General features: G+C 35.3%; 2 protein-coding genes across 4 annotated transcripts in view; one reads left to right on the top strand and one right to left on the bottom strand.

The window, feature by feature from the left end:
- Positions 1–8357, top strand: part of THOC1 (THO complex subunit 1) — a 55203-nt gene extending 46846 nt beyond the window's left edge. For both annotated transcript variants that reach the window (XM_001491890.7, XM_023647530.2), the window contains 4 exons: positions 3560–3643; positions 6444–6591; positions 7373–7448; positions 7951–8357. In XM_001491890.7, coding sequence (XP_001491940.2) covers positions 3560–3643; positions 6444–6591; positions 7373–7448; positions 7951–8246 — 604 coding nt within the window. In that variant the 3' untranslated portion in view covers positions 8247–8357. The remainder of the gene's footprint in view (positions 1–3559; positions 3644–6443; positions 6592–7372; positions 7449–7950) is intronic.
- Positions 8243–27942, bottom strand: part of USP14 (ubiquitin specific peptidase 14) — a 35655-nt gene continuing 15955 nt past the window's right edge. For both annotated transcript variants that reach the window (XM_023647533.2, XM_023647532.2), the window contains exons 5-16: positions 27246–27349; positions 26066–26124; positions 23080–23210; positions 21770–21850; positions 21337–21422; positions 20515–20629; positions 17802–17867; positions 17555–17647; positions 16266–16394; positions 12480–12540; positions 12010–12117; positions 8243–11354 (exon numbers count right to left, since the gene is read on the bottom strand). In XM_023647533.2, coding sequence (XP_023503301.1) covers positions 11203–11354; positions 12010–12117; positions 12480–12540; positions 16266–16394; positions 17555–17647; positions 17802–17867; positions 20515–20629; positions 21337–21422; positions 21770–21850; positions 23080–23210; positions 26066–26124; positions 27246–27349 — 1185 coding nt within the window. In that variant the 3' untranslated portion in view covers positions 8243–11202. The remainder of the gene's footprint in view (positions 11355–12009; positions 12118–12479; positions 12541–16265; positions 16395–17554; positions 17648–17801; positions 17868–20514; positions 20630–21336; positions 21423–21769; positions 21851–23079; positions 23211–26065; positions 26125–27245; positions 27350–27942) is intronic.

The raw sequence follows: 27942 nt of genomic DNA, 5'->3' as shown, positions 1-27942 counted from the left end.
AGTAAAGCATGCTTGCTAACTAAGTGTGTGAAAGAGAATAAACGAATTGAGGAAAAAGGGAAATACAGAAGATTCAAGCAGTCAAATAAAATACAGAAGGCGGCACATAAAAAACAAGTAATAGCATAAAACAATATAGTGAAAATAAATTCAAATATATAATAACAATAAATGTAAATAGACTTTCTGGTTCAAAGACAGAAGATGGTGTTATATTTTAAAAGTTCATCTATATGTTATTTACAAGAAGCACCTTAAAAAATAAAGATGGGGAACAGTTGAAACTAAAAGAATAAAATAAGATGTAAGAGGCGTAGTTATATTGATATCAGACAGAAGAGTGTTAAAGGCTTCTAGAAGGCATTATTAAAAATAAAGACAGTCAGGGCCGGCCTGGTGGCACAGCAGTTAAGTTTGCGTGCTCCACTTTGATGGCCCAGGGTTCACCAATTCGGATCCCAGGTGCAGACCTACACACTGCTTATCAAGCTATGCTGTGGCAGGCGTACCACACAGAAAAAGATAGAAGAAGACAGGCAGAGATGTTAGCTCAGGGCCAATCTTCCTCAACAAAATTAAAAAATTAGAAAAATAAAGACAGTCAATGCATAAACAAAGGGAAAAATGCATCAGAAATATATAGATGTTCTAAACTCTATTTCCTAAGAATGTAGTCTCAACTGGCAGCATTACAATCAGAAATTGACCAATCCACTCACGAGCAGAAGAATTTTGACACTTATACTAAGTGTTTACTAGAATTTTGATACCAAATAATTTCTCAGTATTTAAGAAATCAGGTAGGAAAAACTTAGTATATTTAGGATTTAACAAGACAGTTAACAGGCTTAGTTATACAGAAAACACAAATTCATTTAAATTATACATGAAAAACAATAAAATACTTTAAAAGCTTTAAAGCACTTCTGAATAACTCCTGAATCAAAGAAAAAAATCATAACGTAAATTAGAAAACATAGAACTAAATGATAATAAAAGTACTGTATATTTAAACTGTTGGGATCTAACTTCAGTAGAACACAGAAGGAAACTTATGACCTTATGTGTTTATAGATTTTAAAAAATCTGAAAATTAAGAGTCCAGCACTGGGAGAATAACAGAGTAAAATCATAGCAAGTAAAATAAAATTAGAAGTCAATAAAATAGCAAACAAATAATAGCATCAACAAAACCCAAAAGATTTTTTTAAAGAGTAGGACAATAAATTGCTAGCAAGATAGATAAATAAAATTAGATTTCTGCCAAATCTATGAGGAAAAGTCAACCCAGTAGAAAACTGGACAAACGAATAGATAATTTCAGAAGTGAAAACCTTAATAAACCTATGAAAAGATGCTCAACTTTGTTGTAACCAGAAGTCCAGATAAAAACCACAGGGGCCAGGGGCTGGCCCCGTGGCCGAGTGGTTAAGTTTGCGCACTCCGCTGCAGGCGGCCCAGTGTTTCGTTGGTTCGAATCCTGGGCGCGGACATGGCACTGCTCATCAAACCACGCTGAGGCAGCGTCCCACATGCCACAACTAGAACGACCCACAACGAAGAATATACAACTATGTACCGGGGGGCTTTGGGGAGAAAAAGGAAATAAATAAAATCTTTAAAAAAAAAAAGCAAAAAAAAAAACCAAAAAACCACAGGGGCCGGCCCAATGGCGCAGCAGTTCAGTGTGCACGTTCTGCTTCTCGGTGGCCCGGGGTTCACCAGTTTGGATCCTGAGTGCGGACATGGCACCGAGTGGCACGCCATGCTGTGGTAGGTGTCCCACGTATAAAGTAGAGGAAGATGGGCACGGATGTGCGCTCAGTGCCAGTCTTCCTCAGCAAAAAGAGGATTGGCAGTACTTAGCTCAGGGCTAATCTTCCTCAAAAAAGAAAAACCCACAGCAGGCAGTTTCACAGCCAAGAAATTTAGTAATTTAGAAATACCAAGATTTTGTAAGAATTGGGGATAAAAATAATTTGCCAGTGCTGCTAGTTAGAGCCTAGAATTGGTCCTGCCACTTTGGAAGGCAATTTGGCAGTAACTGGGTAGAGATGTGCACATTATAAGTCCTAGCATTTCCGTTCCTGGGTATACTGATTCTAAAGTAGTTCTTTTAAAACTCAGTTGAGAATGGTGGTTTGTGAAGTGAATTTAGTAATTGCAGCCAGCATTCTTTTTTTTTTTTTTAGTGAAATATACTTTTGTGAAACATTAGCTTTACTTATGTCATACACATACTTGCATATATGTAAGTGTATTGCGTTGCAATATAAAGTGAATTTCCTACTGTGGGTTGCAGTGGAAGTTTGAAGGCAGTAGTGTCTAAAGAAACACTAGTTCATCTGCACAAGGAGACAGGTACAAGAGTTTGTTTAGCATTGTCATAGCAAAAATTGGGAAAACCACCTTTTATCAAGAGAATGGATAACGTGTAGCATGTTCTTGGAATGGACTACTCTTATGTTAGCACACTAGAATAAGGATGAGGACTACTGTATCATCAGAGGCCTACTTTGGAAAAATTCGGGTTGTAGAAGAGTACAAGCAGGATAGAGTTTGAAAAAGTTCAAAACAATAATGTATTTAATTAAAAAAAAACAAACAGGAATGATAAATGCCAAATTCTGAACAGAGGCTACCTCTGGGGAGAGGGGAGAACGGGATTAAGGAGAGGTGCAGGGGCACTCTCAGTTGTATTTGTAGTCTTTGGAAACGCCTGGGATGTTCATTACATTAGTCCTGATTGCTTGCAATATATAGTCATTTTAAAACTAGCAAACGGTTCCACACATTTGTGAATGATAGTCTGGTTGGGATTTTAGTGTGAGCCCTGTTTTGTCTAGTGTGATAGATAGAAGAAAAGAGTGGTGCTAAACTCAAGAAACTTACAGGCAGGCCTGTAATGTTTACTGATTAGAGCATGTTATTGTAATGAAAGTCATAAGATTTGATGCTTGATTTTTCTTTAGAGAGCCCATTTTTCTCATTTTAGTCAAAGATGTCTTCAGATCCTTGGATCTTAATTATTTGCTTGACTGTATCAAAATTTTATTTCTAAAAACAAATTCAAGACAGATGCAACTAAAAACCTGCTGTGCTACCATGGAACAATCTAAAATAAGCTCAAAGTTAAAACTCTTGAAATTCAGTATGGTCTGGTTATTAGTTTTGGTTTAATTCTGGTTTAAAGAAAAAAAAATCTATGGATCTGGACATGATGTGAAAATTTCCTGCTTGCTGATGAAATTCTATGCTATGAAACCTCTGGCTGCCCTCTGACCAGTAACAATCATCACACATTACAGTGTAATAGTACAGTGCATGTTACATTACATAAAGTATAATATATAATATGGTGTAGTACCATACTTCCCCCTCTTTATTGCCCCCTTTGAGAAGTTTAGTTTTGAGCCATTTACCTACTTAAAAATCTGAGTTCCTAAGTAATCTAACTGTAACTCAAGTGTGGGTAACAGAATCTTTTACTGCTACAATTTTATGAGTATTTATTATTAAGACCATGCATGAGCCTCATTAGTTATTTTTTACTGCCCAGGGAATACATGCCAACTTTAGAGGAATTCTTTGAAGAAGCCATTGAACAGGCAGACCCTGAAAACATGGTTGAAAATGAATATAAGTAAGTAATGTTTCTCATGAGCTAATTTTCTCCAGTATTTTTCTTAGGAATTGTATGTATACTAGAATGCTTATTAAGGGAGACAGTACATAGTACTTTTCCTCCTAGGTGAGTTTATATACCAAGTTCACATTACTACACATCCTGATTTCAGTGACCATTCCCATTGACTAACAAGCAAGACTTAGAATCATACTTGTTTCAAAAAATAAGAAAAATCCCCCTTGAGCCCACATCTCCCTCCAGGTATCACCTCTTTTCTCTGTTCCCCATAAAATCACAGTATCTCCCAACAGTCCTTAATTACTGCCTTCATTTCCTCACCTCCCATTATCTCATCAGCCCATTCCTGCTGGGCTGTCTCCCCATCACTCCACTCAAACAGCCCGTTGAGGTCACTTCATTTTTTGACTTTCAGCAGCATTCGCCATTTGATCTCTCCCTCCTTAGATAACGTTTTCTTCTCACTATACTCTCCTGTTTTTCCTTTTGCCTCACTGTGTTTCAGTCTCCATTGCTGGCTCCCCATCCTTTGCGTGACTCAAATTTTGGAGTAACCTCAGGACTCAGTCTTAGCTGCTGCTTCATCTAAATCTTCTAGGTGACCCCACACAGCCCCATGGTTTTCAATAGGCATCATGGTGTAGTGATTTGAGGGTCCAATCCTGGGATTCTTTACCACTTACTGGCTAGGCTACTAGAGCTAATTTAACCCCTCTCTGCTTGTTTCCTCATCTGTTAAATAGTAAAGGTACCCATTTCACAGGGTTATTCTGAGGATTAAGATGGTTCACTTTGAACATGCATTGCATGTAATTAGCACTCAGTGAAAACAGTGCTGTGACTAGAATTACGAGTTACAGTTTCTGTGACCTCTTAACTTGGGACTTTCTGGTCAGTCTCCATGTCTCAGCCAATGCTCTTTAAATTCACAAGTCAGATCTTCTGCTTGAAATCTTCCAGTGACTGCCTATTAAAATTAGGAGGAAACCCAAACTCCTTACTGGGGCCTAAAAGACCTCCCTGATCTGCCTCATACCTACCTCTCCAACCATGTCTTGTCTTTGGCTCATTTTCTTTCCACTCTAACCATACCAGCCCTGTTTCTGTTCTTCAACACGAAGGTTTTTCCACTTCAGGACCTTTGCTCTTGCTATTGGGTTTGCTTGACACTGCCCCCAATGTGTTCCCGTGGCTTGCTCTCTCACTTCAGCTCTCATCTCGGATGTTGCCTCAGAGCAGTTTTCCCTGACCAGGCAGCTCTTCCTCTCTCCCCCTGTACTGCAGTCCTGTTGTATTTCACAGCATGTATCGCCATCTGAAATTCTCATTCCTCGTGTTTTTCTCTTCCTTACCACTCTCTGAAATGGTCTTAGATCTTGTGTTTATCAATAATGATGCTTGCCAACACATTCCACATTTATTGTGTCAGATACTTCCTACCTCTAAGGTAGAAACTGTTCTTATCTCCATTTTACAGTTAAGGAAATTGAGGCAGAGGATAAATAATTCACTTTACTTCTCAGCTAGTAAATGGCGAGCCAGGAAACAAACTGTGGCGTCAGGGGCCCTGCTCTTAACTACATTGTAGTGCCTCAGGTGTTCAGGGTGCACTCACGGTCTCCAGGACACGACGCCTGAGTGCCCAGCTCGGCAAGTGTTTGTCAAATAAATGGTTGATTTATCATGGTTAGATAAGACAAGGTGGATTCATTCTTAAAAGTAACAGTTCTCTAAAATTGCTTTAAGAACTTGAATGGTGTGGATCTCTGGAGAATAAGGAAGTTTTTATGTACAATTGACAGGGAATTCTAAAAATGCTTAAAAGATTCAAATTGTTTAAAGAGAAATGTGTCAGAGAGGAAGACTCGTAACTGTTTAGCAAAGCCTCATAGCATAATGTTAACTTAGTAAGAATCTCCACTGTCTAGGGGTCATTTCACCTGTACCAGCACTGCTCAAAGGTAATGAGGCTCATTTATAAGACATGACTAAGTAAATCAGGTTCCTACTCTGAGAACTTGGCATGGACTTCCAAATGACTTGCAAAAACTCATAAATGAAATAAATGTGTGTTCTGGATTCTTCTGCAGCTTGCCATTTTCCAGAACATCAGCTTTAGAATTTCTCTGAGGTTTCCGTTTCTCACCTTACTGTGTACCGCCTGTTATTGCTGTGCTTCCTTAAGGAACAGTTCATGAATTCTGTTCTGGGCACTGCTTACCGTGTTGGCTACTGGATGTTTCCCTTTTAGTTTTGGAGCCATTTTCATTCATCGAGGTTGGTATCGAGCAAATTAAAGTTTAGGTGTTACATAAACCGAAAACCAAATATTGATTGAATTAACATGATTGAAACTCAGGGTTGCATTTATAAAATATTATGAAACACACCTGCAGGTGACATTGCCAGCATGGGTATTAACTTACTAGACATAGTGAATCTATTATAAAGGGTTTTTTCCCTAAATAACTAAGTGGATGATTTCTGTCCTGAATATACAGCATCTAGGCAGTACTAGACACATTCTAATGGACTTTTTAAAAGTTAAGTAAAATGTATGTAAACTTGTAAAATGTGTTTCCTGCCTATGAATCTGCCTCTTCAGATTCTGTTGGTTTCTTATTATTTATAAGTGAACTATATACTGAGAGGTTCTTTAGGACTAGGATCAGAATGAAAAGAATGGTGCCTTCAGCTACTTACCTTAGAGTAAAGAATTTCACAGTGAATTACATTAACTAGAATAGAATATAGAAATAAAGACTATAAATTACAAGACTGACCTCTTTTTTTATAGGGCTGTGAACAATTCAAATTATGGCTGGAGAGCCCTGAGACTGTTAGCACGGAGAAGCCCTCATTTCTTCCAGCCAACCAACCAGCAATTTAAAAGTTTGCCAGAATATCTCGAAAACATGGTAATAAAGCTAGCCAAGGAATTACCAGTAAGTAATATAAATCAAATTTTTCATATCCCTTAGTTGACATTGTCTTCTTTAAAACTGCTATCACTGTTTGAACAAAGAGCTGAATTTAGTTTATCACGTGAAAAAAAGTAATGCTCCACAGACCTCCATGTTTTAGAATGAGGAAAAAATGCATCTGAGTATACATTTATAGGAAGTACATAAGTTCATAAAGTAACTTTAATAATTTCTTATACAGCATACAATTTAATATAAGTCCACAATACTTTCGATAAACTATTATCATTTTTCCTGTTTGCCAATGCATTATATCGTCTTTTATCAAAAACAGGGTCTAAGGGGTAACAGTAGGCAACTTGGCCTATCTTTCTACTGTTCTCTTTTCTAGTACAACTTTCTCATTATATTACTACAATGTGATAATAACTATACTGTGTGCATAAAATTACTCAGAATTTTTTAAAGACACAGTTGTGCTCCCCCAGTCTTGCCTAGACCATTGTTACTCTATGCTAGGTATTTGCCAATCACCTTGCCATACTTTTTACTGGCTCCCTTCTTCTCAGGTCCGGGGCAAGGGGAGTCTTTCCAACTCAGGTCTTCCCCGTCCATTCCTTCTCCAGGTTAACACTGTCACATTTTTGATCCAGACCTGACATTCACATGACCACTCTCAGGGGTAAAGTTCTGGGCCCTGTTCTTGGACTCTCACAACCACTCTTATCTAAACAAAAAGTAGCTCCAGTTATCTTAGTTTAGAAGTTGGCATTCTTTTAAACCTTCCTCTTATTCATTTTAGCCTCCTTCTGAAGAAATTAAAACAGGTGAGGATGAAGATGAGGAAGATAATGATGCTTTACTGAAGGAAAACGAAAGTAAGAATTGAATTTTCTTGGCTATTTTACAAAATTGGAAAAGATGGGGGTTCTTGGTTGAGAGGTACGTTATTTGATCTACTTCTCAACTTCTACCGTTTATCTCAGCTCTGTTTCTTATAGTGAGGAATTCAAAACATTGCTTGACAATAACTTTTGAAATATTACATTTTATACAATAAAATTTGGAAGCATTAGGAAGGAAAGTACTTATATTTGAAGGGGACTCATACCTCTGTTAATTCTTGGGGAGGGAGTTGAGGGGAGCAGCTGGTTTCAGGGGAAGCCTTCATAATTATAATGGAGGCAACAGCTTTAGCTTTGATTATTGATTTCCTAATGATCATGATTGTAAGAACAGTATTCAACCCATGAAAAATATAAAAAAGGAATTGTTCTACTTTAATATCTCAGTGGCCCCATATCTTCCCAGTTGTTGTATACCTTGAATTGTACATGTCCTGGTACTTGGTACATAAGTGACATTTCCTGTGTTTTCTAGGTCCTGATGTTCGGCGAGACAAACCTGTAACAGGTGAACAAATAGAAGTATTTGCCAACAAACTGGGTGAACAATGGAAGATTCTGGCTCCCTACTTGGAAATGAAAGACTCAGAAATCAGACAGATTGAGTGTGACAGCGAAGACATGAAGATGAGAGCTAAGCAGCTACTGGTTGCCTGGCAAGATCAAGAGGGAGTACATGCAACACCCGAGAATCTGATTAATGCACTGAATAAGTCTGGATTAAGTGACCTTGCAGAAAGTCTAACTAATGACAATGAGACAAATAGTTAGCTTCTTTTTTTTTTTTATTAAAACTGTGATGATAAGATTTTGTTACCAAGCAGCATTTGATAAGAGGTCCACTGGTTTTGGTAAACAATAAACATTTTTATAACAATTGTACAGTTGGCTGGTGCTCCAATAACAACAGAATGCATATTGGCTCTTGATAACTGACCTCAGGGTTTGGAGGGAGGAGGGAGTAGGTTGGGAGAATGGCCTAAATAAAGTGACCTGAAGGTCACATAATATATTTTTGTTAAATAAATTAAATGTATTTATAATGAAGTCAAGAAGCAATATTCAGGAGCATGATATTTCCTAAGGTACACCACGCCAAATTAGTTTCCTACATGCTGTTAGTACTTTTAACTTGCTATTCGGAAAATCCCAGAATGGGACTTTCTGAAACCATATGAGTGCTCTAGTCTCACTTATTTATACTTTAAAAGCAGAGGATCAGCAAACAGTGGTCCGATCACCACCTGTTTTTGTAAGTACAATTTTATCAGCACACAGCCATGCTGATTCTCTTAAGTATTGTCTATGGCTCCTTTCATGCTACAACAGCAAAGTTAAGTAGCATAAAGCAAAGAGACTTTATGGGCTGCAAAGGTTAAAATACTTACTATCTGGCCCATTACAGAAAAAGGTTTGCTGAGCCCCAACTTTAAAAGAAATGGGACCTAGTTCTTCTAGCCTTACAAAAATTATTCAACCTCTCAAGTCGTTAAAATAGGGATGCATACCACAGGGATTGTTGTGAAGGTCAAATGAGATGTATGTGAAAGCACCCTATAAACAGCAAAGCACTATGTAGTAATGGCTGGAGACAGTATCCTCTGTCTTTTTCTCTTCCCACATAAGCATTACCCTTTAGGGCTCTAAAATTAGGCTGCCATTGTTTTGAATCCTGAAGAAGGGCTACTAGTTGCATGTCACGCTATAAATGTTCTTGCTTGGGCTTAACTTCACCAGCTGGTCCAACAGTGATACAGCTCAGCTCTAATACAGAAAGGGCCTCAGTGCTAGTGGCACAGCATGTAAGGCACACTCAGGAATCAAGTCGTCTTCTTGCCTACTTGCCCTTCTCAGACCTTATATGCAAGGTTAAATTCTAAAATAGCCTTATTAGTTTAAAACAACACTGGTATAAGTCCAATTTCTTATACTTAAAAAATCTTTGGAATAATGCTTTTTTGGATCAAGGTTTTTTTTATAATGACAAAGAATTACAATTTTAATTCTAATTACATACAAGGTTTACATACTTTGTTCTAAACCTACCTCACCTGATCCAGTATTTACAGCATCCTACAAATCAGAAAATCTGAATTCTGATTACTAAATTTATGTCCTCAGAATTGTTCAGACCAAATAAGACAGTGAATAAAAAAAAAACTCTGCAAACTTACAAGCATCATACGAATATATAAAAAAGAATCATTACAATTCTTATGGTCTCATCCTTCCCCAAGGCAAAGGGAGTACTGATTGCCAATAATTAAAGTTTAGCTGAAGAGGATATTAACAAATAAATTTCCCTGAAATGCTTGTTTTATCCGCTATCGTTCTCAGATTATATCACATTGTTCAAACTTGAGGAAAATGGCCATTATTCTCTAGGAATCCAATAGTTATCAGTGCTATGCTCTGAAGAGCATTAAAACAGCATAAGCAAAGACATGAGATTTCATGATAATCCCCAAACCTATATCATAAATATCTAACTCAAAAATCAGAGACAAATTAGCTAACATTCTATCCTTTCTCTAACAAGCCTCCTGAAACAAAGATAAGGAACTGACGAATTAGAATGTGTTAAAATGTAAGCAACCCACCATATTAAAATACCTCATATTCTGGGTATTTCTACCATCACTTTTAAAAATCACTGATATATATTAAGACTTTTGGAACTGACAGGAGAGTAAAACAAACACCAAGGGAGAGAAGGAACAGATCTGACTGATAACATTGTTGGATTCAGCATCCAAAGAACTCAATTACTTTTACAATTCTGTGTTTCTTTTTAAACAATATAATGCTAGCAGGCAAAGAAGATAACATTTTTAAATGGATGCTTAACAGCAGAGTAAAACTATCTGCAGAAACTGTATAATATTAAAAACATCTGAACTTCAGCCAAGCTCCAACCCTCAACAGACAAAAGACTTGAGGTCAAAAGCTGTTAATCCCTTTTGTTGTTTTTTTTTTTTATTAAATATCCTCATTTTCTAAAAATTAGCAACCAGAGCTTGTCAACATTTTTTTTTAAAGTTGATTACTACAAAACCATTGCCAGGTTAAATGTACAAACAATAGTACATCAGAGACACAGTAATAAATGTATAATCAAATGTACTATTATTGATCACAATTTATTTTAAAGTCATGAAAGCCAGCAACAGTCAGGCTGGACAAACACTTGATTGTACCCATGTTTCCATGGGATGTGGACAGCAGCACAGAGTTACAAAATGAGAGCAACACTTACTTCCTTTCCACCTTCCTGGCAAAATTTTTGTTAGATAAGGCAAAGGATAGGCAGCTACTGAATTACCGGTAGTTTGAACCATGCAAGAACAACAACAAATAATAGAGAAATAGGTGTGCAATAAACATCTGATTGCTGAATCTTGGGCTGAAAAAGGGAGAAAAGTTATCATCACAAAAGGTAATGGTTGAAAGGCATTTCAACTCAGAATTTTTAAAAATTAATACAAGAAATAAGCTTTTTAAAAATGTCTTCCTGCTACCTTTATACAGGGTAACACAGTCCAAAGGCAATTTTTTCTTTTCTGTAATTTTTTAGGTTGATACAGAGTGGTCTGCTTTTGCCCTCTTGTTCCACATGAGAGGAAACACACAAAACCACCTAAATATCTTCCTCTATAGCTGTGGATTATAGAAGTGATCAACAAATAACATTTATTTCACACCTAAGCATAAATAGCTAAAATGAAGATTACTGTTCACTTTCCTCTTCCATTATTTCAACTCTGCGAGGCCCATAGAGTAGAACATAAGCTATATGCCAGTCTCCACCACCAGAAAGCCGCAAGATATCCTCTGGTGTCACAATGCTGACCTTATCGTCGTCAAACTTAATCCATTCATCTGAAGAACGAGAAAGGAAAATGAAATTAATAACCATATGCAATTTTTCAGAGTTCCATTTCAAAAAAGGTACTGCATAATTTTAGGCATGGCAATATTTTATCTGTCACACCAACAGTTCTCAAATTGTGGTCCAGAGACTACTAAGGTTCAAGACCATTTCAGGGGTTCCATGAAGGTCACAGCTATTTTCATATCAGTAGTAAAGCATTATCTGCCTTTTCCCCCTCATTCTCTCAAGTGTGCTTTGGAATTTTTCAGAGGCTACACAATGTGATAAAGCAACAGGCTGAATGCAGAAACAGGAGAATTCAGCTGTCTCCTGTTACACCATACAAAGACTAAAAATGTAAATACCATTTCTTGCTAATTTTTTTTGTTTTGGAAAATGTTTTTATTTTTAAAATGTTATTTATGTTAATATGTAATGGGTTTATTCCTATCAGTTTAAAATGAATTTATTTCTCAGCTTTGTTGTTCTTTTGTTGTTGTTCTTTGTTGTTCTTTAAATAATTTCCATTACAAATATTAAGAGAGACAATCCTCATAAATAAAAGGTTTTTGGGGTTCACAATAATTAAGAATGTAAGGGGGTTCTGAGACCAGAATGTCTGAGAACTACTGTGCTATAAAATATACAGTAAACAAACTTTACCTTGTTTCCTCTTCACCCATGATACATAATGACCTGAAGAGCTAGACCTTCCCTGATGCGTTAGCACTGCTTGTAAGTCATAGTATCCACAATTATTGGAGCCAATGTCTATAGAAAGACATAAATCTAGTTATATTAGACAATGTACAGACATTTGCTTGCTCAAGCTAGGTAACAAGCAAGAACAACTCTGAAGTTTAGCCTAGAGAAGTGCTATTCTATTATTAGAATCCAGTAAGATACTACCGTCCAATCAAAGTTAAGGCTTCAAGAAAGAAGTTTTAAGAAGGATGATAACATTCACAGAACTACACGCTAAAAAGTGATTTTTACTGTATGTCATATTAAGTTAATTATACTTCAAGAAACACAACTTTTTTTTAAGCGTGATATCTGAACAAACATGGAAAGACAGCAATTTTACCTTTAAAAAAAAACAACAACTCAATTGAAATGAAGATTTCACTTACCATCAGCAAAAGAAAACGGTTCATACTTAACTTCTTTCTGGGGACTACTCTTTTTGTCGCTCTGAGGGCAAAACATATTTAACTTTAAATCATGGTATTGGAATAAAATTTGTATGCTCAATCTGCATTCATTTCCACAATTATTTACTGTCTACAGTGCAAAGCACCAAGACAAAATATGGTCTATCTTATAATTTAATAAAATGATATAGCTACAAATTAACATAAAACTGTAAACCCAAAGGTGCTACCCTTTAATAATATACAAAGTATATAGTAACAGACCCTCTGATTGTAAGAACCAATTTTAAATCACTAAAGCTAGAGTATACCAGCAAATATAGCAGTATAGATGAATAATGCTCTAGGGTAGAAAAGGAAAACCCAATTCTATAATTTTACCAAAGTACTATCAAAACACATAGGTGAAAAAAAAAGATGCCTCAAAAAAATTAAAAAAAAGGGAAGGCGAATTAGTACAATTACTATTAAATCTACTAAGCCATGGCCACCTGCCATTTCAGCCCAAATGAACCGAAGTCTTTAATTCAGTAAATATTTACCTATATTAAAACAAGCGTGATTTAATACTTTAGACAAGGATTTTTAGGGAGAACTCCCTGCCTCAACCAATTTCAGTGTGTAATACAAAAAAATTAAGCAACTTATCTAGGCACGTGGGGACAAAGTTCTTGAAAACTATAATGGCACTGAAGACAATGCAAGCAGTTTAAAGATAGCTGGAGTGACAAGATGACAAAGGATGCTACAACAAAAAATAGCAACTAGGTCAACCAATCATTTTTATATATATAGTGTAATACCTAGAGCAACCACAAAAACAAGCTATCCAAAGAAATACATTTGAAAACAATACAGATAAATCAAATAAGAATTCTGAAAAATGTTCAAGTAACCTACAATAAGACAAAAAAGAGAAATGAAAAACAGAACAAACAGCAAAATATAAGATACACTTAAACACTAATGTATCAGTAATTACATTGAGTGTGAACAGTCTAAATATACCAATAAAGAGACAGAGATTAACAGAGTAAATTTAAAAATATGACCCATTTCTTACATGCTGTCTATAAGAAACTGTCTCCAAACATAACAATACGGGCAAATTTAAAGTAAAAGGATGGAGAAAGATATCATGCAAACATTAACAGAAAAAGCATGTTAATAAATAAGATTAATAAAGCTGACATTAATATCAAAGTAGACTTCAGATCAAAGAAAATTAACAGGAACAAAGGACAATGCATAATAATAAATAATTTTTTTATTCTTTATTTTAAGAACAAAATACTTAGGAATAAATTTAACCTAAGAAGTATAAGACCTGCACACTAAAAACTATAAATTAAAGAAAACAAAGACATATTAAGTTCATAGATTGCAAGACTTAATACTATTATAATGGCAATACTCCCCACACTGATCCACAGATTCAATGCAAGCCTATCAAAATTCCAATTGCTTTTTCTTGAAAAAATAGACAAGGTGATCCCAAAATAAATATGGAAATACAAGAAGAGCCAAAACAATCTTGAAAAGAACAACAAAGCTGGAAGGCTCATTATTTTCCTACAATCCTTACTACAAAACACAGTAATCAAGACTGTACTGGCATTAAGGGCAGACATATAGACCAATGGAATAAATCTCAAAGTCCGGAAATATTCTTACACATCTATGGTCAACTGATTCTCTCCAAGGGTGCCAAGACCATTCAACGAATAGGCAAATAACAGTGTTCTCAACAAATGGTGCCGGGATAACTGGATGTTCACATTCAGTAGAATGAATTTGGACCAGTACCTCATCCCCCATACAAAAATTAACCCAAAAGGGATCAAAAACCTAAATGAAACAGCTAAAACTATAAAACTCTTAGAAGAAAACATAGGCATAAATCTTCATGACCTGTGACTAGACAACGGTTTCTTAGATACGACAACAAAAGGAAGAACCACCAAAGAAAAAAAAAATTGGACTGCATCAAAATTTAAAACTTTCCCTCTGCAAAAGACCCTGTTAAGAGGATGAAAACACAAAAGCACAGACTGGAAGAAAATATTTGGAAACCATATATCTGACAAAGGAGTAGCATCTAGAAGGTAAAGACCTCTCAAAATTCAAGAGTAAAGAAACAAACAGCACAATTAGAAACTGGGTAGAAGACATAAAGAGATATTTCACCAAAGAGGATACAGAGATGGCAAATAAACACATGAAGACATGTTCAACATCATTAGGGAAACACAAATTAAAAACATGAGCTATAACTGCAGACCTATCCAAATGGCTAAAATAAAAAATAGTGACACCACTAAACTCTGGTAAGGATGCAGAGAAAGTAGATTAGTCATAAACTGCTGATGAGAATCTAAAACGGTACAGCCACTATGGAAAACATTTGACAGTTTCTTTAAAAACTAAATATACAACTACCATGCAATCTAGCATTACATTACTGGGTATTTATTCCAGAGAAATCAAAATTTATGTTTACTCTAAAACTGGTACATAAATGCTTATAGCAGCCTTATTCAGAATAGACAAAAATGGAAACAATCCAACTATTCTTCAATGGGTAAATGGTTAAGCAAACTGTGATATATCCATACCATGGAATACTATTCAGCAATAAAAAAGGAACTACTATTACATGAAACAACCTGGATTAATCTCCAGAGAATTAGGCTGAGTGAGAAAAGTCAATCTCAAGTTACATACTGTATGATTCCATTTATATAACTTTTTTAAAATGACAAAATTATAGAAATGGAAAACAGGTTAGTGGTTGCTAGGAATTATGGAGGCGGTAGGGGCAAAAGGAAAGTGGGTTTGGCTACAAAGGAACAATATGTGGGATCTCTGTGGTGATGGAAATGTACTATATCTAGACTGCATCAACGTCAATATCCTGGTTGTAATTTTGTATTATAGTTTTTGCAATATGTTACCAAGAGAGGAAAGTAGGTAAAAGGTACTTGGAATCTCATTGCAGTACTTCGTGTAACTGCAAGTGATTCTATAATTATCTCAAAATAAAGTTTAATTTTTTTAATTTTTTACAAATGGCTTTTAACACACACATACACACATACAGACAAAAGGTAACTTGCAGAAGGATTTAATTTTAAAATTTGATACAACATCACGCTGAAAATGTTTCTAGTTACCCAGAAATATCTTTTTCATTCTGAAGAAAAAAAATCCAACATATAATTCTGCTTTACCTTATCTGAACCGAAAATAATACAATTTATTAAAGTTGGTAAGGTTCTAATTTTAGCAGTTACAGGCGCACCTGCAGCACTTATTAAAAGACATAATTTTGTCATCACAGGGGGCATAAATGAACCAATATGCTGTACCACCACTTCCATCTAAAAATGGAGATAACTCCACGCTTTACAAGGAAAATAAAATATGCAGAAAATACTTGTAGGCAAGATTTTGTGTGAAATGCTTTCAGGAGATAAACATAAAAGGAATGTAAGCTGCAGACTACAGGGGAAAAGAAAATATTAAGTTTATTCTCCCATAAAGGACTCATTTACCATAACATAAGAGTTCTTTTACTTATGCTAAAATACACCTAAAACTTTAAAGGCTTGCACCAATATATGTAGGATTTGTATGTCTGCTAAATAAAATACAAGTTTGTCCATTTTTACTAATAGATTAACAATACAAAGTAATTTTTGAACAATAAAGATTAAAATATTAAGATTAAAATATTAAGACTACAAAATCAGCAAAAGAACCTACTGTCTGTGTCTGCTGATTCACTTTTTTATCTTCTAGGTCCTTGAACTTTGATCGAAAAGAGATCATTTTCTCTTGTAGTTCTGGTGTACATAGTTCATACACATCCAACATAAGAGGAAATTTAACATCCTAAATAAACCAAAACGAAAAACAGATGTATAAACAGACTTACAAAGCTAGTTATTTAAAATATCTATCACACGTTTAAAGCAGTGCCTTCATAATTCAAAGTTAAAAATAAAATCTGTAAAAGTCACTTGGAAATCTATACAGTTGAAAATATCATAGTGTTTATTTCAATCTAGTCCTAACTTTAAATTTTTAAAACTTTTATTTTTAACTTTAAATTTTTTAAACTTTTTTCCCATTAAACATTTTAACCCATGAAACTGACCAGAGACGAGTTACCAAAATTTATAGGACAAAAGAAGCATTTCAGAAATATTAGACTAGTTGCTGCGAAAATAATGGGTACCTAAAACCAGCAGTGGAGTCAATGTACAAATGGGGCCTCTTACGACTTTTTTAAATTTGAAACACAATTTCACATAGAAACAATAGTGATATAGTTCAGTAACTAATATTAATATATGTTTAAAGTTAACGCTAGTATATTCTTCAACTACATTTAACTTTCTCATCTAACACTATTTGAAATGTTGACATTTGAAATATTTGAAAATGTACTATGAATTTCTGCTCAAGAGGCTAGAATTATATATACCTCTCCCAAGGATAAGGGACTCTGTTCAACCAAACAGCTAAATCATTAGGCTGGCTCCTACATCAAAAGATTGCAATTTAAGTACTCTTTGGACACCAGTAATTTAACACTCTCCTTTAACCTGGAAGAAAGGAACCACCTAGAACAGAGAGCAATGTGTTATACTGCGCCCTACCCCTCTCCCATCCCCAAACCTCTTGGTTCAGTATCTCTGAAGTTGAGGATCTGGTCTAGAGCAGTGTTTCTGGGGAGTGGAGGGCATCCATCAGAATTATGTGGGAATGTTTTGAAAAATTTAAGAATTCAGGCCCCAGTTAATCAGATGCTGGGGCTGGGGGGAGGGAGGGTGGGAGGAGAAGCCAGGCACATGTATGATTTAAAACAAAAAAGGACAATAGATAATTCCAATACACATTCCTGGTTAAGAACCACTCATCTAATGTTAATAACTTTCCTATGTACAGTATTTCAAAGAAAGTTTATCCCTGAAAGAATAAAGAAACCTATTCTAAGGACTGCCTTCAAAGAATTATAATATTTTATTATACAAAAGTTCATTACTAACCTTAAGAACTTTAGCATTCACAGATTCCTTCTCTTTATAAAAAAATCGAACCATCTGAATAGTTAAATAAGCAGGTAGCCGGCTGATCTTGGACTGCGGAGAGAAAATGGAAAAAATTCCTACTACACGCAATACCACGTTTTTAATTCCTTGGTTTGATAAAAACAAAGACTGGCTAACATTAATTAACTGGAAACTTTTCAGTTTGGAAAATGGAGTTCAATTTCAAAAGGAATGCACAACTTACAGATTTGATGTACAAAGCGTTTCTTTGCAGTGTAGGAGACTGTTTGGTGATTTCTTCCTGAAGTCTCTAAAAAAGAACATAACAGTAGACCAAACATTGTTTTAAACAACTTTTTCTGCAATATGGAATCAAACCTTTAATTCTTTTAAAAATTAGTACTACTTAATAGACAATGTACAGTATGTGGATGGATTCATAACACCAAGAAATAATTTGAATGAAGACAATGTGAGAAGGCTTTTAGATATGGTTCAGTTAGTTCTTCAAAGGCAACAAACAATTTATACTGGTGTGAACTCCTCAGAATGTAAATAATGTTTGAACTTTTTTAATTATGACTCAAATGTTGCTCACATTCTGAGAGATCATACTGTATTTTATAGGTGTAAGAAAACCTTTTATGGCATTCCCCTACTTATGGATTATCAAAAAATTCCTATTAGAGGAAAATTAAGAGAACGTAGGAAACCTTTGTTCTTGTTCTTCATGCTTTATGCATAAAAGCCTTCCAGAACCAACCAATTATTGTTAAATTTGAGAAAAGTCATAACAGAGAAAACCTTTGTTATTCTAACGAACGTGGGAAAGCCTTTAGCCACTACACGTATCCTAACCATCACGTCTGCCTTTCCACTCTTCACAGCCTATGGGATGTGGGACAGGACAGTTACACCCTCTGGGCGCCACTGGGAAGTGGCAGTGACAGCACCTACGTTGACAGTGCTGCTGTCAGAGTCACGCGAGTTAGTACATGCAGAAAACTGGGAAAACTGTTTGGCAGATATTCCATGCTCAATAAACATTAGCTAATATTTCTAATATCAAAAAAATCAGCAGTGCTAATGCACTCTGCATTAAGAATATAAACATTTAAGAAATCAGAGTTAAAACAATCTACTGTTAATTATTCTAAGCACGTTACACATGTGTAAAAAATTTCTTAAAGTTTGTTTTTTAAAAATTACTAATCACATTATAAAAGGAATCACCATGGAGCAGCTTTTTTTATTTTTATTTTTTTAATTTTTATTTTTCCTTCTTCTCCTCACAGCCCCCCAGTACACAGTTGTATACTTTAGTTGCGGGTCCTTCTAGTTGTAGCAGGTGGGACATCGCCTCAGCATGGCTTGATGAGCGGTGCTCGGTCGGGGCCCAGGATCCAAACTGGCGAAACCCTGGGCCGCCAAAGCAGAGCACGTAAACTTAACCACTCGGCCACAGGGCCAGCGCTGGAGTAGCTTTTTAACATTTAATCAAGTTTACTCAGTAGCAAAGAGGTAAAGAAATGTGGAGCCAAATTACTCAAGAATAATCTGAACAAATGATGATAAAGCATCTAAAAAATTACCAAGACAATAAATACAACATCTCATGAATACGTGTTTTTCAAGAAAGCACATCTGGTGTGATGTTATTCATCAGGTAAGCTATACATATTATCACCAATCCACTATGATCTGGAAGTTCCAAGTATATTTAGTTCTCCTGGATTTAAAAATTATGAAGAAAATATCATCCTGGAGAGTCTGCCAAAAGACTTCATTCCACACTTTCCAATTAACACTTTTAATTTCATGTTTTGATGCCCTGAAACTTGCACATCATGATTTCTCATGGGACTCTAGGTGGTGAGCTAGGATTTGTATGCTTTTAAAATGAACTTCTCTTAAAAGCCATTATGCTTCACCACAACTCTCCCCTCAGTATCACATGACAAAGAACATCACTATTTATCTATCTGCTTCTTATGTCTACATTTATCAACTTTTCCCCTAACCAATCCTACCCCAAACTGTAGATGGGAGCTCCTTGATGACAAATTATCTTGCTTATCAATGTAATCCCCGCCCCAACTCACTGCCTATCTTTCAAGAGATGTACATATTCCCCAAACCATATCAAATTAATCAGGTAGCAAGCAAAACTGTTATATTTTATCAAACTGCTCACTGAAGTGCATTCTTTAGTATGGCAGTGGAGAAAGAGTACTAACTGAACAGAGCAAGTTCTAGATCTGGCTCTGTCACAAACTATGTCACTTAAATTTATAGGGCCTCAACTGCAATACCAGCGCAATGGCAGAATGACTATATGGCCTGATCTGCACAGTTTATATCTCATAATTATTAAAACACCTTATTATAAAACCCTCAGAGGCCTCCTGTGAGCCTCTGGCCACAACATTTTTGTCAACCAATCAGTATACCACCTTGTTTTAAGTGTGTTTCTGTTTAACGACACCTTACCTAACATATACTGTTGATTCATTAACATTGAACTCAGCCACCACACTATAACTCACCCCTGAACGATGCTTATCCAACAAACGTTATTTTCTTCTTAAGGCATATCACAGCCTTCTTGCGCTTAAACACTAGATGGCACTTCAGCACGAAGCCTGCAGGCCATTTTAAACAGCAAAATCACCAAACGTTTTGCACAAAAATGCAAAAAATGTGGCACTAAAATTACGGCAGAAAGGACACTTGTTTATTGTATCATAGCTGAAACAAGAAGGCAGAGATCACCTTTTTGGACCTCAGGTGGGACAGTGTGAGGAGAGTCAAAATTTTTGCCTATCTGAGCATCTCTACAAATGACCATGAAAGCACCACAAGTACCGATGTTGGGGTTACAAATAAATTTTAGCAAGCAGGTGTATTTGCAAATATGGAATCCGTGAATAACGAGGATCAACTGTAATTATCCTTACCAATTTAAGTCCCGTAAAAAGATACTTGACTTCTTGATTGATGAAACAGCTAAGCTGAAGCTGATTTTCCCTTCCTTTAGTGACTTCTTCTTCTTCAGATTCTGTACATTTCATGCTTTGAGAAATAAGATAAGGAATATGCCAACGGGCATCCAATTTGTTAAATAATCTTGAATATAAACTGCCCTAATACTATTAAAATTAATAGTATCATTCATTAGCATTTAAAACATTTTGGTTTCCCAATAGAGATTCATTTCAACATACTTGAAAATGCTCATTCGCTTACCAACAATACTAAGAAATGAATGTGTGTAAAAGGATAAACTCTAAACAAACAGAAACTGGCATTTATATGGTCACCAATGTATATAGTCTTAAAATGGTCTTCCATAACCCAAAGATACAGAAACAGAAATCTTTTCTAAGTTTCTACCCATGACCTATGAAATAGTACTTCCCTAAATTTATGTTTTATGAAATGGTTCAATCTCACATATACAATTTAGTTGATACACTCCAATTCACACAATTAAAAATTAATTCTCTATGAGATGAATTAATGAGGTAGACTCTGCTAAAGATGCTCTTAGGAAAAAATAATGAATATCTTCTAAATGTACATTTATTTAAAGTACAAGATTTCACCAATGGGTGTATTTTTCCAAATTCCTAATGTCCATGATATTTTTCATGCTTAAGAACCTCTGAAGATTTTTTTTCCTCATACCCTACCCACCACTCCAACCAGTCAGCAATGCTTTTTATACCAATTCACTGCTAATGAGTACGGTCTACACAAATCTTGGCTCATAAGGATACGTAGTTTCAAATTCCACCCCGAAGAACTGATCAATTAAACTTTTCTTTTTAGAAGGTGTCACTGCTGATGCAGATGAAGAATCTGTCTGCAAAAATTAAAATGAAATAAAAATTCCAATTTTACTTTATATAGATATTAATGTCTATCTCCTCCCACACAATCCAGTTTAGTAATATATTTAAGCTTTTTAAAATGTAATCTTTCTGTAAAATATTTCTACTATTCAAAAAACATTACCAAAGACCACAGATGCTCAACAATATCAAATGATTAAGATTAATAAATAATACATTCAATTCAAGTGTTAAATGCAAGCTTTCAAATTCCAATTGAACATCTAAAGTATTCAAGGACACGTCTATCTATTAAGATAAATTTATTTCAAGCCTTTTCAGTCTATACTGACTATAATCACAAATATATTTCAATTACTTCTTTAACCGAATCATCCTCTATGGCTTCCAATTTCTGTTGCAATACTCGCATCATGTGTATCCAACACTCATTAGCATCCTGTAATTTAAAAAAATGACACAGTAAGTAACCACGGCTGTGACAGTGTTTGGTCTATACAATTCTTCTAAAATAATTACTATTTCCTTAGGGAAGGGGAAGAAAGCTGTTTTTTTCTTTAAAAATAGTAAGGCAAATTAGATATTATATGATCTTCAAAACAATGAAGAATTCCAGAATAGTTCATTCATTCATTCAAGAGATTTTTACTGAGCTCCTAATTATGCTAAACACTGTTCTAAACACTAGAAATACATAGCAGTGAGCAAAACAGATAAAGTCCAAAAACAGAAAAAGTTTATCTAAGGGGGACACATATAAACAAAATATCAATTCAAGTGAAGAGAAGAGTTACAAGGGAAAAAAAAGCAATACAGGAGCAGAACGTGATAAGGGGAAGGAAAATGCACTATTTCAAGAGGATAGTCAAGGAAAGCCTCTGATGCCTTGACATTTGAGCCATGAGACCTGAACAAGGTGAGGAAGCCAGCTACATACTCAGTTCTGAGAGCCAAAGGAACAAGAGCAAAGGCCCTCCAGAAAGAGGATACTTGGAGGGTTTAAAACAGCAAGGCAGCCAGGGTATGTGGAGAGAAGTGAGCAAAGGGCAGAGTGGCCCATCATGAGCTCAGAGGTAGCCAGTGGATAGATTATTTAGGACTAGGACAGAAAATCACTATGTGGTATTGAAGAATGGACCAATATAATCTTTTTTTGTTTGTTTTCTTTAAAGAGTGGCCCTGAGCTAACATCTGTTGCCAATCTTTTTTTTCTTCTTTTTCTTCTTCTCCCTAAAGCCCCCCAGTACATAGTTGCATATTCTAGTTGTGAGTGCCTCTAGCTGTGCCATGTGGGACGCCACCTCAGCATGGCTTGATAAGCAGTGCTAGGTCTGCGCCCAGGATCCAAACCAGTAAAACCTTGAGCCGCTGAAGCAGAGAACGCCAACTTAAGCACTTGGCCACGGGGCCAGCCTTGGACCAACATAATCTTATTTAGATTTTAAAAAGGACCCTAGGGGATGTGGGGGAAACTCTGCAGAGGGACGAAACCAGAAGCAAATGCTCCGTTAACAGACTACGGCACCACCCCGAGCAAGAGACGATAGCGGAGTGACCTAGGGAGGACTAACATCTGTATTGCCAAATACACGCCATAAGTATGGTAGGTCTAGGAAATCTAAAGTTTACATTTACAAAATGAAAACCATAGAACCTTGTCCTCATTACCTGTTGAAGATATTGTCCTTGTTCGCCCTTCTCTGCAAACTGTGGAAAAGCCATGTGCAAAAACTGCAGCAGAATAATAGGTGGAATACTGGAAGAAGTTTTATCCATGGAATCAAACAAATCTCTAAGGGCTTAAAAACAAACACTGCTTCAATAAAATAGTGACATATTTAATACATGCTACTATAAATTAATTCTCAATAGAAAAAAAACTGCTTAATAACTATTTTTAAGTGTATCTATTCCTTTTGCTACTGTTGTATTCCTAATAAGAAAAAGATTTGTTTTTAAATCTTAAAGAACTCACCAGAAGACACTATAATGCATCACTGGCTATAAACAACTTCTGAGCCCTGCCCCTCCCTCTCTCTCCTTGCCAGCCTTTGTCCTCCCAAACAAAGCAGGGTATATCCATCCAATCCCGAGAATACACAACCCGTCTAAGGATCAAACAGGCATAATGTCACTGTTCTGCCCCTATGCCGTTATCAGGCACCTCCCTCTAAGCCCATACTTGGTTCCCATCTACTGAACTCCTGAATATTGAAATCTGGCTCCTTAAACATACTTCCTGACTCTACTGAACAGCTAAAAATCAAATCTAATTTGTGTTCTTCAAAATCTTCCCTCTGCTTATCCCCTCTCACTATCACAAATCCCATGGTCACAGACTCAGCCTTGCTCTTGGAGTTCAGAACACTTTTCCTCTGCTGACTTTCTAGCTATCCATATCTACCCCTTACTTCATATACAGCAAAACTCTAATCTAGCTTATCTTGACTTGTTTTTTTAACTAAGATGTGAAATGTTGTCTATCATTATTAAACATACTCAAGCCCAGCCAATACTACAACATCTCAGCACAAAGCAAGCGCTCAATGAAACGTTCCTGAAAAAACAACTAAACACAATGTTTAAAAAATATTTTTGGAGGGAGGGCTGAAATTTTCACATCATTACAAAGCTAATTATTTTTAAAATAAAAAAGCCTAAATTATAATAACACTTTAAAGTACACACTACTCAAAAAACAAAAAGATGATTTAAGATTTAATATATATCATGAACAGAGCATCTCAATGCACTAACGAGACATGACGAGAACTAACTGCAGTATGTGGTCCCAAATTGGCTCCTGAAGCAAAAAAGAAAAACAACTTTATAATGGGCAATATTGGGTCAACCAGAAAAATTTAAATAAGTCTGTATTTTAGAGTACTATATCAGCATTAAACTCCCAGATTTTGAAAACTAACAATTGTCTTGTGGTTAAGAATGTCCTTATTCTTAGGAAATACACATTGAAGTATTCAGGAATAAAAGACATGATGTCTGCAGCTTACTCTCAAATGGTTCTGAGAAAAAGAACATGCATTTATAGAGAACGATAAATCAAATGTGACAAAAAGTAGTTAGTTAATTTTTGCAACTTTTCTGTAAATTTAAATTTGTTCAAAATAAAAAAGTTAAAAAGTCAAGAAGCAAAAAGTAAAGAACAGTATTTTTCATCCCATCAATACTACAAGTCTCCTACGTGACACCAGAGAATAACTGAGTTACTCTCAGATACACAAACAATCAAATGAACTAGATGCAAGTGATCACGCTTTCTTATTAAAAACTTCATTTCAACAAATCTACTTTCAGGAAAAAAGGTTAGAGAGAAATCTAACTTCAAATGATGCAAAGAAACCTACTGGTTTTAGTATTAAAAATTAATGGTTGACCATAACGAGACACCACCTCAAACCCCTAGGATGGCTATAATCAAAGACAGATAATACCAAGTGTTGGCGAGGATACGGAGAAATAGGAACACTCATGCATGCTGGGAGGAATGTAAAATGATGCAGCTGCTTTGGAAGACAGTCTGGCAGTTCCTCAAAAGGTTAAATATAATTACCATAGGACCCTGCAATTCCACTCCTAGATATTTATCCAAGAGAAATAAGAACATATGTCCACATAAAGATTTGTACACAAATGTTTAGGAATATTTATAATAGTCAGAAAGTGCAAACTATCCAAACGTCTTTCAATAATGAAAGGATGAAGGAAACATGGTATATCCATACAATGGACTCTTATTCAGCAATAAAGAGGAATGAAGTACACTGATACATGTACAATGTGGATGAACGCTGAAAACATTCTAAATGAAAGAAACCAGTCAAAAGACCACATATTGTATGTATAATTCCATTTACAACAGAAGTACAGAACAGGCAAATCTGTAAGACTGACAGTGGTTGCACGGGGCTGGGAGTGGTGAGGGGAAAACAGGGTGAATGCTAAATGCTACAGAGTTTCTTTTTGGAGTGATGAAAATGTTCTAAAATTGACTATGCTTATGGTTGGACAACTGTGAGAATACACTAAAAACAATGAATTGTACACTTCAAATGGGTGAATTGTATGATATGTGAATTATACTTCAATAAAGCTGTTACAAACAAAATAAGCACAGCTATAAAAAACCTTAATAATCTAGCGCAATAGTTTAAGAGAGAACTCATTTGTAAAATTGTCCCAAAATGGGATGGGGGATACAGTCTCATGTAAGGAAGAAATAAGTTATTTCTAGCCTTTAAAAATTTCTATTTCTCCTCATACCTCATACACCACTTCCTTACACTAGTACTCACTAAGACTCTCTTTTATAATGATCATGACAACTATAATAAAATCCATCTCTGGATATCCCCAAAGATATACTTTATTAATAGAATCTAAAGCCCAAAGTATAATTTAATCCAAAAAGATCCAAAGATTGTTTTTCAAAAAGGACAGACATCACTGGTCTATAATTTAGATAAAATAAGTCCCAAGTTGTTTACCACAAGTGTAAGCACTCCAATTTTAATGAGGTGATGTTTTACAAAACACATTTTGTAAACTGAAAGATAGTAAACAAATTGTGAGTGAAAAATAACATTTACTGACTACCATATGCCCTCTTGAAAAGTAGGATATTTCATATACTGACCTGCAGTAATATACTGTGCTGAAGCCATTTCCCCTGATGCTCTCAAGGCACCTGCATACCTAGGAACATGAAGGCAGAATTAAATGAGAGGGATTCAGTTCATTCTGAAACTCTTATGGGAAGAAACCAGGTAAAAGGACTTATCATGACACCCTCAACTGCAAGTTTCTCAGAGTTGTTCCCACCTTTCTATTTTTCTTCTCTTCTGGTCTTGTTCCTTTAAGCATTATATGGGCAAAAAAGGAGCGCTAAGAAAAAAGGAAATTTAGATAAATGAAGCCTACTTTAAATTCTTTCCCTTTGTCTAACTCATCTAAAACAAACATTTTCTGAAAATAGTGTAAAAAAAGGGGACACATTTACGTCCATTATTACAAAGAAAATAATACAATTTCAGAAATAATGAAGAAAAAAGCATTAGATCAAAAACAATCCAAAATCCAAATCAAGACACCTAGATTCAGCACTAACTTGCTATGTAACATTAAATAAGTCACTTAAATTTCAAATCAGTTTGCTCACCTATAAAATGAGGGGCTTCTATTAAAGTAATTTCTAAATTCATTTTCAGCTTTGTAATTTTCAGTTAATTTACAACAGTACAAAGGACTTGCCATCCAAAGGAAATATTTAAACCATAGTATTTATTAATGCAATGTCATATGGCAAAAGATCAGAAATCATCATTCAGATAATCTCAAACATTGGGGGTGGGAGAGATTGCTTACTCAGCGTGATAAAACCATGAGTGACTAAAATGGAAAAGACTGACACTACCCAAGATTGGCAGGAATGCAGAACAACCAGAACTACTGATACAGTCAATAACATGGACGAATCTCAAAAACTATGCTGAGTGAACTAACCCAAACCAAAGAAAAAGGACATCCTGTACATTTATTTTAAGTTACAGAATGCACAAAACTCATATGAGATCAGTAGCTCCTCAAGGAGTTGGGGAAGAAAATATTCTAAAATTAGATTGTGGCAATGGTTGAACAACCTTGTGAATACAATAAAGACCATTTAATTGAATACTTTAAAAGGGTGAATTATACAATGAATGAATTATATCTCAATAAAGCTGCTAAAATATATATATATACACAAAACAACACTACTCACCCAAATGTGACCTCCCTTACCCAAGAAGACTTAAAATATTTCTCTTCTGTCGTACCTTTTAAGGGCATCTTTGAGTTCAGGCACAGAACGAATGCACTGAACTGTAGCGTTCATGTAACAAGTGTTACCAAGGTTTGTCAATCCACATGGTAATTCCATCTAATTTAAGGAAAAGGATTAAATGATTTTTATAAAATGACATAGCATATATAAATCACTAACTTCACACTCTGAAACAAATACAATTTACCAGCTCATACCAATTTACATTCCACCTTCACTCTAAAGTAACAACGTTTTATTTCCCCAACAAAAACTTTTACTTGCATCATGCTGACCCTCATTCTGTATTTTAATTCCCTTCTTGAAAATAATAAAACAGCAATCATATCATTCCTGCCTCCTTTGCAGGCTTACCATTAGAACAAGGTAACAAAATATATACTTAACACTTCAAAAAAACCCCCGAATGGTTTATGTAACGGTTTATATAAATGTTGAGTAGTAAAAAAAATAGTAATAACAACATTTGGCAAGTATGTTTTGACCAGTTTCTAAACCAACACTACATTTAAATTAAGAATAAACTGTGTGTATTTTCAACACAGAAGGTTTGAAGAATTTAAATATCCCAGCATTTAAACTACTTAACCTCTTTGAGCTTGTTTTCCCATAAAAGTAAACACTTAAATAGAACCATCTGCCAGACACAAATTTATTACAGATATTGACTTTATCATGAATTATCCAAT

The sequence above is a fragment of the Equus caballus genome, chromosome 8 (assembly GCF_041296265.1).
Source record: "Equus caballus isolate H_3958 breed thoroughbred chromosome 8, TB-T2T, whole genome shotgun sequence".
In the NCBI taxonomy this organism is placed as follows: Eukaryota; Metazoa; Chordata; class Mammalia; order Perissodactyla; family Equidae; genus Equus; species Equus caballus.
This window is presented reverse-complemented; position numbering and strand designations above follow the sequence as displayed.